Raw genomic sequence first — 17830 nt, forward strand, 5'->3', positions numbered from 1 at the left:
ATCTTTGTGCATTAACCGCAATTCGCACAGCTTGCTTCAATAAATTAATTGCGATAGAGCGAATCCTGCGAAGGGGAAACCTGTGAACGGCAAGGCTTTTCATGAATGCAATTTGGTGTCTGTCTGTAGCTGATGCTTTCGGTCCTTACTTATCCAATATCAACCAACCTTGCCAGGGGGACTAAGGGTCATAAGAGAAAGGTTGTAGCTACTTAGTTTGCTCCTCCTACCCACACCCTGGTGGGACCGACGCAAATTCTCTATGCAAATGTTTACCATGAAGCACCGCTCCTGGCGGTGGTGGGACAAGGCATTACAAGTGACACTTCAGAGCCTTTAATTGTAATAGTGTTCACCATATTTTGCACTTGCTTAGCCTATGTTGCTTTAGATTCGACTGCAAGACATCCAGAGGAATTCCCATGTTTTAAAAAGAACAATAATGATAATAGCATATTAATAATATTAATAACACTAATTCTCATAATATTTGCCATAATAAGAATAACAACATGATCCCCTCCTCTCCCGGGTCACTTCAACAGGGAGTTGGTGTTTCTAGTTACCTCCGCCTCCGAAGGTTTAGGAGGTTATGTTTTCACCCATCTCTGTCTGTTTGTTTGTCTGTCTGTCTTTGTACAAGATATCTCAAAAGGTTGTGGGCGGATTCGTACGAAACTTGGTGGACATGTTGGGTGTGTGATAAGGAAGAATTGATTCAATTTTGGTGAAGATCCGAATCTGATCATTTTTTAAAGTGATTCTTTACCAGTGAGAGATAGGGCTAAACTAATATATAGCAAGATATCTCAAAACAGTTGTGGACGGATTTGGATGAAACTTTGACAGGTTGGGTGTGTGACCATGACGAGTTGATTCGATTTTGGTGAAGATCCGAATCCGGATCTGGAGACGAGAATTATTTAATTTTTAAAGTGATTCTTCACCATTGAGAGATCGGGGCTCAAAAATGATATATGGCATGATATTTTTAAAATGTATTGGGCCTGATATGTTCTTGTGGATCAGGCATTATGTGGTGGAGGTATGCGCTCTACCAAGAGCCCTTCTAGTTGAATAAATGTACTGGCCTTGGGAACACTGGCCCAAATGCCAAAAGATGTTTGAAGAATACATTTGGTTATTTAATGTCCACATCATGGGAGGCAAAGCAGTGAGTTGGTATAAATGCTTCTGTAAAGAACAGCAAGCCTCACAATGATGAAGAACAGTACTTTTAGCTGGATTCAATTTCACTAGCAATCAAACTTGAAAGCGCACAGTTTGGAGATAAGTAAACAACTATCGAGTTACCTTGCTCTCTCTTGTCCAATTAGATGCACACAAATTTTGGCCATACATGAGACAGGGAATTACATGATAATGGGACTGCAATAAGTAGACTTGATAACCAGTCAATGGAGACTTTCCACCTTTGAATATGGGAAACATAAATATCATTAGATCAAGTATTCTGCATAAATGAAGTACAAGCAGGGGTGCCTGGCACTGCTGTTCTAATCCTGTTGGCATTTTGAAGAAATCAAATTTTGTTTTTTTTTTCTATTTTTGTGGGGCTTAAAATACTTCCCTACACTCACGAAGGAATGGGAATATTTAATATAACCTTTCAAATAACAAGAAAGGCTTTGGCACTCCAGAGTGATTAAAAAGGAAAAATCCAACTTTTTTTTGTCCAAAATTTTGTTTTAGGAGTAGCAACACAATCTAGTAACATGCAAATTACAATGAATGCGATTTGTATGCAGGGCAGCTGATCCTGAAAACCACCAATGGGGTGTTGAAGAACAATCAGATCATAAGAGATGTTATTACAACGCAGTACCTGGAAAGGATCCACCGTTGGGAGGCATGAAAGACATCAGGAGTGTTGGCCTGGTAAGAACCCCTCTCCCCCACCCACCCACTTTTGGAAAAAAAAGGTTCCACGGTTAGATAACGGCCGAAACTGCAGTGAATGAGTGCTGCAGAACATTAAGTCAAGTACGAGAGTGAAAGCACAGAGTGGTCACAGCAATCTGAAAGTCTACATTCACATCCAGTCACACCACACCAGCTCAAAAGCTTACCAATTGTAGATAAATTGCAGTGCTGGTCGCTGTCCTGGCAGTGACCGGGACTGCAAACGCAAAGCCATACAATTTGTTGATTGACCGTTGTGCACTTCTTAGTGCTACGGCTCGGCGGCTTTGCCTGGCATCAAGTCCAAGAGGTAGCAGTTCCAACTCAAGCACACCCTGCACATCTTACTGAAACCATTATATTTGATGAGTGAAATATTGGGTTTTGTTGGGAAACAGTGACAGCGATTCATACAAATAAGTCTCTATCTGCCTTGGATTCTAGCAAAACTTCCAAGAAATGTTTGAGACTGAAAAATGCTACAACTCTCAACACACACATGGTCACTGGAATTCATGCATTTGACATTTGACAATTCACGTGTTATTATTTTGAGACAAGTGTTTAGCTTGTTTTGCATTAACTGATCTTATAAAAGTGCCAAATAATAAGATGCAATCCCGTTTATTTGTTATTATTTATACTGCTTGATATCGAGAGGTCAGAAAGTATCATGTTATTATAACATTCGTTTATTGTTTGTTGGCTGGCCATGCTCTCCAGGAATTAAGCCACAACTTGGCTGGTCTGCACTTGTTGGACATTCCAGAAGTCGGTGGAAGCCCAGTTCACGGATCAGGTTTGTTGCGTCCACCAATAAAAATGCTTTCCCATTATTTCTCCATGGTTCGCGATTGAGACCCTTGCGTCTGCAAGATGGTAAATTGTAACAAAACTAACATTATGGTGGCAATTGAGGGGAAGGTGTTATGGTAGAGATTCCCTGCCATTGAGGGAAGATGGAGGAAACGTTATCCCGTTTTCATCCTTTAATTACTCACAAACCGATAAATGTTGTTTTGTTCCACACACGAGTACTAAAACAATGGAGTTACCATGGTATCACAGGTATATTAAAGGATAAAGTAATCAGACATGCCCTATAACACAACTGAATCAACTCCTTGTTTCTCTCTTTTCACTGAGCACCACGAAGATTTATTTCCCGGAGCTCGCGCCCTCTCTGCCAGATTAAATCGATAAATTTAGGCTTCAAAGCTAGATGCTCGCTGAATTATGCAATCCCATCATTTATACTTTCAAACTCCTTACAATGGTGTACATCTAACGACTGTGGGGTAGTGGCCCAACATGTCCTTCATGGTAATTGTGTTAGAATTTCATCTGGTATCTGTCTGTCTGGCTGGTTTTGACTTCCATTTCCCAATGGAAACGTACTAAAAACTGACATGCAAGCAAAAAATGGTGTTAAGGAGCCCATTGTTCTTCAAAGGGGATGTTAAAATCGGCTGTCTATGCAGTAAATATTAAAGATAGCAATACATTTTTTTCGTCAAAGTGTGTGCAATCGGTCTCTGGCCCACTGACTGGCAAAATATACAATAGTTGAGTATACAGGTGACCACTTTGTCCTCTTGGTCTATAAACTTCAGAGATGGTCACATTGACTACCACAATAAAATGATGGCAAAACACTTTGTCCCTTGTGGCAGTATGAACTGTAAAGCTGTGTACTTTACAAAATGATTCACATTGAAGCTACAGTGATGAACCACCATGTTTGTTTTATCAGGAGTGGGATTTGTTGCTTGGGACAGACCCACAATTCCCTCAGACAACGGCTCTGAAGCTCAAGCTGACAAGCAAGAGAGGGGACGATTGTTGCCCAGCAACCATTTTTACGTCAACACTGATGTATTGGTTTCACAGGATGGTGGTGAAGCTGGAATGACTGGACCCTCCAATCATCGACCCTCAGCTGAAGATTCCATTTCTGCTTGCAGCCCAACCCATGATTCTTTTGACATGAGTGTGTATTTGAAACACCTTATAACAGCTATTGAACAGTTGAGCACACCTACCTGAGTAAATTAATGTGGCCACAGTTTCCTTCATCCGTAGAGGGTCATTAAGGATGTCCTGTGGTCCATGCTGACCAGCAAATGGTGCACAAAGTAACAAAATGGTCCCGAATGGTCTTCCCATTCCATTGATATCTAGGGCATGCAAACCACTGCCCCCCCCACCACCCTACATTGCAGGACATGATAACTCCCCCCACCCATCCCCTTCCCCAGCCATCATGTGTCACAATAACCTAAATCACTCTCCCTCCTGCTAGATGTAGGAACACTATAAACTCATTTATAAGGTGTAGGAACACGCTAAACCCCCATGGCTTGGCAAGTAGGAACATGTTATGCTGAGAGGAGGGACAAAGTAAAACTCCATGCTGGGTATAAAACAATCTCAAATCCTATGTACAACATCTTTAAACCATTGGTGTTCACATGTACAAGAATAATGTAATACATTGCTGATCAATTTTACAATGGAGTAATGGTTGAAATAATTGCATTCAAATTGATGGTGTTCAAAAAGAATTAAATGGACAATCAACATGGCGACAAGCTTTCGACAGTCGACCAAACTAAATTCTCTCTGCATGAGATAGGGTTGGGAGTCGAGCTCGAATGTGCAATGCTGTGAAGGCGAGCATGAGCTAATCGATATTCAGTGAAGATGAACTTTTCAGAGGACGAGAATGGCACTCAGGAGAGCGCATAGCTCCGCCAGGCTGAACAGTTTTGGTTTTGTGTCCCACTGATTGGACAGATCTGCATCCGGACATGAACCAAAATCGAATCGGCTTGTTATTGTCCCATGTCCAATGCATCAATCAAATTTTGTCATAATCCATCCATAACTTTTTTGAGATATCATGCTACATCTCATTTTGGCCCTATCTCTCAATGAACAGGAAAAAAGAGATTCTCATATCCAGATCTTCAGCAAAATCGAAACAATTCGTTCTTAGGACACACCCAACCTGTCCACAGAAATTCATTCAAACCCATCCATAACCTTTTGAGATATCCTGCTCACAAACAGACAAATGTACAGACAGAGCTGAATAACCTCCGTTCTCTTTCAGTGGCGGAGGTAAACATAACCTCCGTCCACAATAAATATTTCGGTCGCTTTGCAAAAACTCAGACTTTTCAATTTGAGAAGTGACATTGCATGCTTGGGATTTCCAGGTTGAACCTGCCTGTCCACAGACTTAGGAGCTATCGCCAGAGGTTTGTTTTGTGTTTCGGGAACACAGACTTCAGGGTTTTTGTCATCTTTCACACAAATATTTATCACTGCAAATTTCACTGTGATAGATTCACCTTTTTAATTATAAACTGAGAAAGTACAAATTTGTGGTATTGTAATGAAGCACAATCAAAATGCAAGTTGGCGTGAGCACATCTAACTTGGGAGTGGATGTGAAGGCATAAACACAGAAACATTAAACCAGAGGTGGAGCACTCGGAAGAGTGCAAAACCTCCGCCGCCAATACTGCTCGGTCACTCAAGTGAACCTGATATCCTATTCATTCAATTTGACGTCAACAGTACTCACAGAGTTATAGTTTGCAACTTTCCCTTTTACATACTCAATTCATTCGTCATAACTAGATTCCTTGAGACAGAAATTGATTTTACATGGGTATATCCACCTGAAGTTCCAAAATCAGCCGCAATTATAATTTTGGCATGTTTTTTTGTTTGAAATCACTTATAACATGTAAAAATGCAAAAAAAAAAAATCGAAATTTTGTTGAAAAAAAAGTTGCAAAATTTTTTTTTTCTCCAACTATTTTTTTTTTGGAGGGGGGGGGGTTGGAAATCACTTAAAACATGTAGAAATGCAATTTTTTTTTATATTTTTTCCAAAATGGCAGCCATAGCGGCCATATTAGACTTTGGATCAAGTCCAAAATCTAATGGCATGATCCTTTGACCATACCTAATCACCCCACCAAGTTTCGTCGAAATCCGTCGAGGAGTTTTTCCGTAATACTGTTCACAAACAAACAAACAAACAGAAAGGGGTGAAAACAGTAACCTCCGATCTTCGATGGCGGAGGTTAAAATATATATATACATGATAAACACCTGAGGCATTAGATGTCACTAATCTTTGGAAAGAGGCTTTGTCTGGGTAATGCACATTTAGGTACCAGTTTCTCCATTACTTTAACAATACAACGTTTTGAAAATGTTTACAAGTCAAACTGATAACAAATCACAACTAGAGAGTTTGTAGAACACATTACACCATGCAGTGTTCAGGTTTATACTTCCACTTAAATAAAATAATGTTGCGAATTCGCGCCCATCGGCGTGCGATCGGCCACGTAGCTCGAATCGTGACACGTCGCCCACCGGACGGACAATTCAGTCGTGACCGGGCGGGAACTACCGCCCGGAGCCAGTCACGGGTGGGGGTTTAACCTCACCACGATCGTGCCAATTGCCCACCCGCACAGGATAGGGTTGCTCACCAAATTCGACCTACCTCAGTACCTGTGCGAGTGGTCGACCGGGCGATCGTACCTCGCCGCAGGTCGACTTCGGACATGAACCGCTTAAGCGGTTCGTTCCATGCTGCAGAGATAACCGAGCGGAGTTATTGTCGACCTCGACGGTTCAGATTATTTACCGGGCGTTTTAAACCCACTATCAATCCCTTACGTGATGCAAGATGGAGATTCAATATAAGGAAGGAGACGAAGCAAAGCAGGAAACAGTTCAACAAGCAATGCACATTTACTTACACACACGGAAGCACGTATTTTACAGTCATACAATCATGCCACAAAAGCAAATGCAAGGAAAGAGTTAACACCGAATAAAAGCTTTCACACGGCAACACTTACACAGTTTTACTTATAGGACGGCGACACCACATGCATTTACACAAAAAGCAAAGGAAAAAGAAAGTCGTGACTTCCCTGCGCGTCGTCGAGTCCCCCTCCCATGACCTCAGCATGGTCGCACCTGGTTCCAATCTCCCTCGCGGCCGGCGAACCCTCTCCGGCACTCCTCGTCTGGACGCGTAGGCTCGCGCCCCACAGCCGGCTCTGCCGAGTCTCACGTCCGCGCCTCCCGGTGGCAGGCCGCTCGCTAAGCCACGAGTGCAGGACCAAGATGACAGGAGACTCAGCAATGACGAGCGAAGAAGAGAGAGAAGACGAGAAGAGGGCGCGCCCCGCCAGTGTCCGTCTTTTATGGAGCAGGGCTCCGCCCTTCGCAGCGCGGGGCTCTGCCCCGTTGTCGGCTCCACCTCCCTTCGAGGCGTTTCGAGAAGCCTCTCGAAATGGGGCTTGCCCTCACTCCAACCGCCTCACGCCGTGCATCCACCAATCGGGAGCGAGCTGCCCCACCCCTCCCCTTCACACCGAGCGTGGTGGGGGAGGGGGGATTCAGGCAGAAGCATCAGGTGGGGAAAACCCCACAGGCTCCACAAGTGCTTTTTGTTCTTGCACGCGCCTGCACGGTGCTCATTGAATGGCGAGTGGCGAAGATGTGGTAGCGTAGTTGTGGAAGGTGGCGTCGTGTAGTGAATGGCGTGATCGTGAGATGTTGGTTGTGGCGATGTTCATTGTTGTATTTGCACCAAATTAATAATAGCCAAAGAAAAACGACTAACTGAAGGATCGCAGCCCGAATGGATCACATAAATCCCCTCTATACAACGGGTTTGGGCTAACTACACATGGACTTACCGATATATCTCACCTGACGACTCTTTATGGTGTAATGCGAATTTCCTCAGCCGTAACAAATGATTTTAAAGATCGCTTTAAAAAAACTTTTTTTTAAATCCGAACGTTTAGCGCTATTGAAGCGGTCTTATATACCACCTCGTCCAAGTACTGCTAAATGGAAGGGTTTTGAATGTCAAGATAGCGATTTATGTTCTACAGTGTTCAAGTACTGTAAAGAATCCAATTTCAATAAAATAAAGATTGTAAAAGTCGTATAAAGAAATAAATTCTGAGATTTACTGCCGTTTTACCACCGTTAAGGCCCTGTCACACCTTGACGATTTAGCCAGCGTATGGCAACATATCAAAATTGATCTAAAACGCTGGCGTACGCTGAACTATTGATGTTTTTTTCAGTTTTGGGCGTATAATAACGAGTGGGACGTATGCATAACGTATTAGTAACCTACACAGAACGTTTCGATAACTTATACCAACGAATGCTTAGCGTGTTGTCGGCGTTCACAACTTATGCCCAACGATAGTCTAACTTATGCATAGCGCGGCAGCGTATCGCCGACGATCACGTGGCATAGCCTATTAAAAGGCTGCCGCTCAACGATTCAAATCATTACCGCACTATACATCAAAGTGTCGACTCACCATGGAGTCTGAAACACTGACGGGTTCCTCCTGTGAACCCCATTTTTATATACCAATTCCCATAAACGCTGCCAATACGCCATTATACGGTAGCTGTAAGTTAGAAACACATTCAGTAAGTTCTGTGGTCGTCCAGAAGACGTCAAATAAGTCTACATACGTCAATATGCGTTGGAGATACGTTACACATAGGTTCAAAGCACGTTACTCATAGGTTAGAAATAAGTTTCGGGTACGCTAGACATTACCTCAACATATTCCGACTTATGAGTAACTTACAAGTAACGTGTGTCGACGATCGCATAACGTGCCTACAACTCATGGCCAGCGTATGCGGAACGTGTGAGTCATACGCTGGCATACGTCAAAAAATTTTGAGCATGTTAAAATTTGTCGACTAGCTCGGCATACTACGTTGTATGCCAGCGTGCTTCAGCATGCTCTTAACGTATACAAAACTTACCCATAACGTATTCGACATGTGCCAGCGTATTCGCCAAATTTTTCATATGTCGGCATACACTGGCTAAAACGTCAAGGTGTGACAGGGCCTTTAGCAGTGTCAATTACACCACCCGATCTAACACCTTACAATAGTTTTTCATAAATGTTGTATGCATCTTTTATGACATCCTTAAAAACAGCAAGTTTCCTGTTTTGAATGGTTTTCAACTTTGTTCGACTGCCAGACAGGCAGAGTATAAATATTATCTTGCTCCTCTCTCTGCATGTGTGATCTGGACGAATTTGGAATCAAAGTACTGTTCAACGGCAGATTTGTTTTCCGATTCATGTTCAAAATACAACATTCAATTTGAAGAAGTCATTCCTCGATCATAAACTGACGTTTGTAGACAGACAGACAGACAGACAGACAGACAGACATGAACCAATTGCTTAACCCTGCTTTTCGCTTCGTGTGCGCAGGGTAAAAGGAACGGTGACTAATCGGAGACATGATAATGCAGGGTGTCATAATCACGATGGTGCACGTGTTCGGAAGTGGATGCTTCATGAGTCGAGTTACGCTATTACCGCTCGTAGAGCAAAAAGGAATGGTTGCACAGGAAGTCGTTTTAAAATGTGAAAAAAGCTGATTGTACCTTCATTATTTGTGATATTACAACATAATTCAACCCAAATGCTTTTGTAACACATGTAGCTTTTGACTTCCAGAAACTGAAATATATTCAAAACATGTGCAACATGCCTTTCAAACATGGTGTTAAGACTTATCTGTTATTTATTCTTCAGAGCCCTTTGGTGATGCCATTGGTGGGGAAGCAAGTAGGGGAGAAGCAATGAGAGGAACGGGGCAGGGACTCCAAGCAGACTTGCACTGCCAAATGGTCGATCTCCAACGGGAGGTGTGGTATCATGGTGATATTGGGCGCAAGGTTTGTCTGTTATATTGGAACGCAACACTGCTATTATGCAACACAGTGCGACACTCTTATTTTAGTTACTAAGAAACCAAAAGAAAAGGAAAAGCTAAGCAACTTTTTATCGACATCATACATATAGGTGGTTTGCATATGTTTTTTTTTTAATACATAGTCGAGGCTCATGGAAGAGCAAGTACGTACATTGAACAGATCAGGATGTAACAGACAAAAACAGGATGCAAAACACACATGCATGGAGAAGGAAACTCCAAGGAGGAAAAACTAGAAAATTAGGAGGAAGGATTTTGGTCAGGGTTAACGAGGGTACAGGGTGAGTCGCAAGTCCAAGGACACGGTTTTAGCTGCTGAAACAAGATTTGTTTATACCATCTACCAGGATGAAGCATAAGCCCTAGGAGTAATAACCCATTACAGTAATAAATAATAACAGGAGTCAGAATAAAATATTACAGTGATCAAACAATTACAATACCGTCTTAAACATCGAGTGCATCCGTATGATGTCCGCCATTGTCATAGCACAAGATAATTTTTCTCCAGATGCGGTGTGAAGACCGATGCAAAATACCATGTGTTATGGCCTCCACATACTTGCTGTCACCTTGATGTGGTGGAGGGCTTGCGTGTCTTCGGGATCCTGAGAAATATGCCGGCGGGGGCCCTGGTGCCTGACAGGTTTCAGGTGAAGGACCAGATTAAGGAGAGCAACTGGTCCTCCAGGTTGGGGGTTGGACATGCGGCTAACTACCCCACTATATAAAAACACTATTACAGAAACTGCAAAGAGTGTGACATTTATTTACGCAGGTCCTGCAGGAAGTTCAAGCCAACTACCTGATAGTATGACTACCTCTGATTAAAGTCCTTTCAGGAAAGCCAGGAGTACGAAGTGGAGCCTACTTGGACCCAAAGTTAAGATCCATATAGGAGTGTGGAATGTCTGAACCATGTATGAAACATCAAAATCAGCTCAAGTTTTCAGAGACGCAACGATACCATCTGGACATACTTGGTATGAGTGAGTGCCATTGGACTGGTTCAGGGCGCGAAACGACTAACGATGGCACCACCATTCTTTACTCTGGAAAGAAGGATACACACACCCACGGTGTAGCTCTTGTAGTTTGTAAGGAGAGGGTTAAGACCATGATAGAATGTGAACCGACTAGCGAGAGAATGATCAGAGCACGTTTCAAGTTTTGTAAGCTTACCATCATACAGTGCTATGCTCCAACAAATGCAGCTGAAAAGGACAAAGAAAATTGGTCTGAATTGTAACAACAAACAGTGGCTAAGGTCCCCCAGAAAGACATGTTCTTGATCATAGATATGAATGCCAAGGTTGGGGCAGATAATACTAACTGTGAACAAGCTGTGGGGATACACAGATTTGGTGAGGAAAATGAAAATGGCAAACCTCTCCTTGACTGCTGTACGATTTTTCCCCACAAGAAGGTATATAAACTTACTTGGAAGTTGCCTGATGGTCATCCAGTCAACCAGATTGACCACATCATCATAAATAACAAATAGCAAAGATCTTTACAAGACGTACACACTTTTTATGGCACTGATGTAAGCAGTGATCACTATCTAGTTTCAGTAAGTATTAAGCTGAAGCTGCGAAGGGTAGAAACACAGATTCAAGATTAAAAAAAAATACATCTAGATATCACCAAACTCAAGTCTCAAGACAACAAAAGAGACTTTGTCATAGAGCTGAGAAAGCGTTTTATGGCACTAGCTACTCAAAAAGAGGAAGAAGACCAAGATGTTATGAAGAGATGGGACACAATCAAAGAAATATATGAAGAAACAGTACAGAAAGTCTTTGGTTTTATAAAGAAGAAATATAAAGAATGGTTGACACCAGCGACATGGAAGAAAATTCATGAAAGGAATCAATTGAAGGTAAAGCTGTTCAGCACCAAGTCACCTCATCTCCTGGAACAGGTCCAACAAGCTTACAAGGCCAAAGATAAAGAAGTCAAGAAGAGTGCACAAAAAGACAAGAGGTCATTTTTAGAGTTAGCTGGTGAAGCTGAACAGGCTGCAGTAATAGGGGAGAGAAATGAGCACAGTTCATAAGATCACCAACAACTGCGTGGTAAAAACACCAATCACTCTACCCCGTGAAGGATAAAGGCGGGAATGTTATACCAACAGAGTGCCATCAAGCAGCAAGATGGGTTCATCACTTTCATGATGTCTTGAACAGCCCAGACCAAGATGAACCAGCTGACCCTCTACCAGTAGAAGATATCCTTAGGATCAACATTGAGCCACATTCTGAAGAAAGTTAGAGTTGCCATAAAAGCTATGAAGAGTGGAAAAGCCCCTGGCATTGATTCCATCCACACTGAAATGCTCAAAGCCGACATCAGCACTGCCACAAGGGTGCTCAATGACCTCTTCAGAATGGTTTGGACCAAGGATGTTATCCCCACTGACTGGACACAAGGCCTCATTGTCAAGCTGCCCAAGAAAGGTGATCTTGCTAACTGTGACAATAAGCATGGGGGGGGAGGGGGTTGGGGGAGGCTAACACTACTTTCACCAGCAAGGTCTTTTGTAGGACACTCAACAGAATAGACAAGGTTATTGACATCAAGTTGAGACAGAAGCAAGTGGGATTCAGAGCAGGAAGAGGGTGTATTGACCAAATATTTGCACTTCATAACATCACCAAACATTGCTTACAAATGAAAACACCTCTTGATATCAACTTCATTGACTTCAAGAAGGCATTCAATAGTGTACATAAATCAAGTGTGTGGAAGATACTGAGATCTTCTGGAATTCCACAGACGATGGTTACTCTAATAAATAAATTCTATGAACACTTTGAATGCAGTGTCATCATGAACAAGTACTAAACAGAATGATTCCCAGTGGAGTCTATAGTTCACCAAGGTTGTATAATCACCTGTCTTCTTTCTGATTACTATCGACTGGATTACGAGGAACACCATGTCAGATAAACCTAGAGGCATCCAGTGGACCTTTTCCACCTAACTTGAAGATCTGGACTTAGCTGATGATTCAGCTGTTTTGTCATCAAGTACACATTTGTAAGAAAAAAACTGACAGGCTTGCGAGCTTCGCCAGAAGGGCAAGTCTCAATATTAATACCACCAAGACCAAGATGATGAATATCAAATCTGTACCTTCTATATCCACTACTGTAAATGGAGAAGTCCAAGAGACTGTGGAGGAGTCTCATCAGTAAAGACAATGGAGCCAAGAAAGACATCAAGCCAAGACTACAAAGCTTGTAATGCATTCACTCAACTCCATTCTAACTGGAAGTCGAAGCAGTACTGTACATCCTGAAGACAAAGATAAGACTTTATAACAGCAATGTGAAGTCTATTTTTCCATATCTAAGCTCTGAGTGCTGGCGAGTAAGTCAGATATGAGCAAGACAGAGTCCTTCCACAATGGATGCCTTGGGAAAACCTGCCGCATTTTCTGGCCCAATAAGATATTCACCAAAGACCTGCATGAAAAAACTGGTTGCTACAGCATTGCCGTTGAAGTTAAGCGTTGCCGCCTCCGATGGCTTGGCCACGTGCTTAGAATGTCCCCTGACAGAATCCCCAAGGTTGCTTTGGCATGGACACCGTCAGGAATGAGGAAACTAGGCAAGCCAAAAACAACTTGGTGAAGGACAATGGTAGTTGATCTGGAGAAGATGGGTCTATCAAGGTGTGAGGAACAAAATGTAGCTAAAGATAGAGATAAATGGCAAAAGCTCATGGCAGTCTTATGTCCCATTGGGATGAAGAGGATAAGTCGTAAGTAGAGTATGGTGCCAAATGCTTCCTCAATGCAGTTTCAGTTCATCAATATGTGATGTTCTGCAACCTAAGCTTGGACATACCCCCACAGAGCATTATCACAAGTGGTCAGGTCAGGACTGCACAGTAGCTACAGAAGTGTTGGCGAAGACCTGCCAATCCAACGGTTGGGAATATTTGATTGAGGTAATTTCGTATGACACATGCATAATGCGCAGGTGCCCCATCCTGTTGGAAATAAAGCTCATGGACTTATCCACGTCCGAAAAGTTCAGGTGTGAGGCAATTCTCCAACAGCTAAAACCATCTCCTGGGACTTATACTCACCCTGAAGAAAAGATCATGGTTTTGGATTGGGTACGATCTGAAATGGCAGTGAACAATTGTCTTGAAGACCTCAATGGAAGAATGATATAGAAGAGGATGTGAAAGTTGATTCCACAGGTGGGGAAAAAAGAGGAACAAATGAGTGTATGTGAGCAGTGATCCTGGATTTAAGTATTTTACAAAAAGATGGTTGATGGTGGACTGTGTCTGAGGTGGCAGAAATCTGAGGTGGTGGAGCACGGAAAGAGCAGAGAGTGCATGACCAGAAAGGAGGTGGTCGAAGACAGATAGACCACTGACCTATCTGTGATGGCGAAGTGATATGCCCATAAACTCAGCTTCAGTGAGGGAGATTCCAATGATCTTGATGGCCTTGGTTTACGCAGCATCAAGCTGAGCAATATGTGAGGCAAGGGAGCCAGCCCAGAGGGGAGAGCAGTACTCCATCAAGCTGCTGAAGAAGGCCTTGCAGCTGCATCGGAATTTAAGTGTGCCAAGGAAGAACTTTGTATGACAAAGGATGCCCAGTCGGTGGCTGGCTTTGAAGACCAATGTTAAAATGTAGTTTACCCAAGAAAGAGCATGGCTGACAGTGAAATCCAGGGGTTTGAATGACTGAACCTCAAGAGGATTGTAAAGAAAGTAGATAGGAGAGTTTGCCATACGGTCCTTTCGGAGAGAGACAGTGAGAGGGTGAGATTTGTCAGGATTGAAAGACATATTCCAAGCGTGTGACCAGCTTGTGATATTTTTCAAGGTCTGAAGATAGGGAAGAGGCTGCTGCCTGTCTGTCTAAAGGACGAGGGATGCCACGACACACGGTGGAGTCATCAGCAAATAGATAAAGAGGATTTTCCAGTCAGAGAGATCATTTTTGAAGCTAAGGAACAGGACTGGGCCCAGAACACTGCCTTGGGGTACTCCAGCCTTGACATACAGAGATGATGAAAGGATTCCATTGATTGCTACACATTAGCAAAGAGAAGAGGAAGTCAGAAAGGCATGTGTGGAGTATTTTGGTATACCTTGGCGAGGCTCGTATGAGAGCTAACACACAACGCACAGCAAGGGGGGCATGAGACAGGAGGGGAGGGAGTGGGAAGGACAAAATAGTGGGGAACAGAGACATTAGGAGATCTGTGGAAGGGAGAGGGATAGGGTGGGGAACATGGGGTATCCAAGATGGATATTATAGGGACTTTCAGGAAGGAAAGCAGGGAATTTGAAGGAGGTGGGTTTGGGGTGGATTAACGGGGGTATGAAAATATCGAGGATTTGGATGGGGGATGATAAGAGGTGGTGGTAAACAGCTGTTTTGAAGGCCTGGAGGGAAGAATGGGATTGAACAGAGTGAGGGAGTTTATTCCAAAGGCGGGAAAAAATAGGAATGAAAGAGTGAAGGTGAGCAGTGATTCGTGATTTTGGTAGTTTTACCAGAACGGGGTTGTTGGTGGACCTTGAGCGCCCTGCGGAAATATGGTGGAGACAAATCGCAGACAGAGCAGGGGGGGGGGGTCAAGACCGGAGAGAAGACTGTTGAAGACAGAAAGACCACTGACCTGCCTGCGGTGAGAGAGTGAGAGTGAGAGGTTTCCACAGCGTGAAGCCGAGAAAGGTGGGAGGCAAGAGCACCAGCCCAGAGGGAATAGCAGTACTCCATCAGGCTGCGGACGAAAGCTTTGTATGTTGTCAGGAGCTCAGGTGGGCCGAGGAAGGACTTTGCACGACGGAGGATTCCCAGTCGGTGACTTGGCTTCGGAGGCCAGGTTGGAAATGTGGCTTTCCCAAGAAAGATCATGTCAGATAGTGAGACCCAGAATCTTGAATGAAAGGAGTTCTTCCAGAGGATTCTTGAAAAAATAGAAGGGGTGGGGGGGGGATGGTTCCAAATGGACCTTTTGGAGAGACATAGTGAGTGTGAGATTTCTCCAGATTGAAAGATATGTTCCACGTGTTGGACCAGTTTGTGATTTTACCCAGATCTGCAGTGAGCCAAGAAGCTGTTGCTTGCCGGTCTGAGGGATGACAGATGGTACGGCAGAGGGTGGAGTCAGCAGCATCAGCAAAGAGTTGGCCTTGGATGCCATAGGCAGCCAGTTTGGAGAGCAAGACAGGATGCGAGACTATCAAAAAAGTATGGGAAGAAGTAGGGTGTAAGGAACAAACAAACAATTATTTTTAAACTGAAGGCCAAGATTTTATGTGAGAAGGGGGAATCACCAACCAAAATACAACTCCAGAATCTACCACCTATTAAGAACTTTGCAAATGACGATGGGTCATGTAATATTCTGTAACACTGGTTAAATACAAGAGGTGCGTATCAAAAACTAGAACAACACTCAGTGGAGCACAAACCTACGCCAGGCTGAAAAGTTTATGTTTTGTATCCCATTGATAGGCAGATCTGCATCCGGACCTTACCCAAAATCGAATCGCCTTGTTCTTGTAACCTACCCAACTCATCCACCAAGTTTTATCATAAAGTGTCCACGTTTTGAGATATCATGCTACACAAACTGTTTTTGGCCCTATCTTTCAATTATGAAGAATCACTTTGAAACACTAAAAAATATTGTGGTGTCTGGATCTGGATTTTCAACAAAATCAAATCAATTAGTCCTTGTCACACACCTAACCTGTCTATCAAGTTTCGTCCGAATTTGTCCATAATGTTTTGAAATACCTTGCTCACAGACAGACAAATGGGTGTGAAAACATAACATCTCTCCACCTTCAGTGGAAGAGGGAATCATCATCATCAGCAGGACAATTTTGGCCATATCGGCAACAAACTGGGTCAGCTGAACAAGATTGGTTTATTTATACTTTTGCAAAGCATCAACAAGGTTATTAAATACGGTTAAGCCATACATAAGCAAAGCCATTTATATACGAACACAGTGGAAAGGAGGAAACACCCTTTGCATATTAACTTCCATTCTGCAAACAGAAAATAAATATTTAAATGATATAGGTGCGATTCCAGTTGTCCAAGCTCCACCTCTCTCCCAGCCGAAGGGGATAACTGATATAAATCCAAAAGATCCGTTATTTCATGTTTACCTCAAGTTGATTAAGAATTGAAAGGTGCAGCAAATTTTTTGGAAATTGTCCCAGGTGTTTGGAAATGTGTAAGTAACAACAAACAAAGACTCACCCATGTATAGATACTATTTTGTTCTTCAATCTCATGGCACGAGAGAATTCATATGTGATGTGAGGTGTGCATTTCCCCAAATAACTGTTATGGAGTGGGCATGCAGCATGCAGAAATTTCTTGCAGCATGTGGTAAAGCCCACCTGTTGAGGTACAGAACATCAGGAAAAGTCCACAGATCACAATCTGTCCCAGGAAGAAAAAACAAATCTATTCATCATTTGGTTGAACACACACTTGAAAATAACGACACCGAGTATTACAATGGCTGGATAAAAATGTGGTGAGCATACACAGACAGATTATGTGGTAAAGTACATTTGTGGTTTTGCTTTTGTATTTCTATATTTTTTACTAGTTTTGATATATTTAAAGAGGAGCTGTGGTGATGAATAGCATTTACATCACAATATAGATAAGCAGCATCCAAGTGTCTTCACATCAGGCATGAGATTGGGAGCTCATACAACTTGACTCTCTCCATGAAGTGGCTAAGCTGACAAAAGTGTCCACAAAGTCTCAGATCTACCTATAATAGCAAAAAACTCGATAAAGGTAACCACCAGCATGCATGAGCACAAACTAGTCAGGAGGCCCAATGCAGAATAGTGTACGACCCTGCTGATTCAGTGTTAGAATAGTGCAACAGGTGTAAATTGACTGTCCAGACACACAGAAACGTGAATAAACTTGTTGCCAACTCTGGATATGGATAGTATGGCCGCCATGACAGTTTACAAAATGGTCGCCATTAAATACACTTTTCGTCATATTTCAGCCGCAAATTGACATGAAATTACAAAATTAGGGTCGATTTCCATGTTTTTG

At 42.8% G+C, this 17830-nt stretch overlaps 2 protein-coding genes across 4 annotated transcripts in view; one reads left to right on the forward strand and one right to left on the reverse strand.

Annotated features, from left to right (window-relative positions):
• LOC147030036 (SHC-transforming protein 1-like) overlaps window positions 1-17830 on the forward strand; it is a 61446-nt gene that overhangs the window by 34776 nt on the left and 8840 nt on the right. For both annotated transcript variants that reach the window (XM_085873706.1, XM_085873707.1), the window contains exons 9-12: window positions 1770-1899; window positions 2647-2722; window positions 3677-3913; window positions 9564-9706. In XM_085873706.1, the coding sequence (XP_085729832.1) occupies window positions 1770-1899; window positions 2647-2722; window positions 3677-3913; window positions 9564-9706 (586 nt within the window). The remainder of the gene's footprint in view (window positions 1-1769; window positions 1900-2646; window positions 2723-3676; window positions 3914-9563; window positions 9707-17830) is intronic.
• Window positions 1-17830, reverse strand: part of TMEM161B (transmembrane protein 161B) — a 196350-nt gene that overhangs the window by 16735 nt on the left and 161785 nt on the right. Inside the window, exon 13 of one of the 2 annotated variants that reach the window (XM_085873709.1) lies at window positions 16643-17145. The exons of the other annotated variant lie outside the window; for it this stretch is intronic. Coding sequence (XP_085729835.1) covers window positions 17090-17145 — 56 coding nt within the window. The 3' untranslated portion in view covers window positions 16643-17089. Of the gene's footprint in view, window positions 1-16642; window positions 17146-17830 lie in introns of those variants that run through there. 2 annotated transcript variants of the gene reach the window in all.

This window comes from Eptatretus burgeri, chromosome 3 (assembly GCF_056783735.1).
Source record: "Eptatretus burgeri isolate ZD-2024b chromosome 3, Ebu_testis_v1, whole genome shotgun sequence".
Lineage (NCBI taxonomy): Eukaryota > Metazoa > Chordata > Myxini > Myxiniformes > Myxinidae > Eptatretus > Eptatretus burgeri.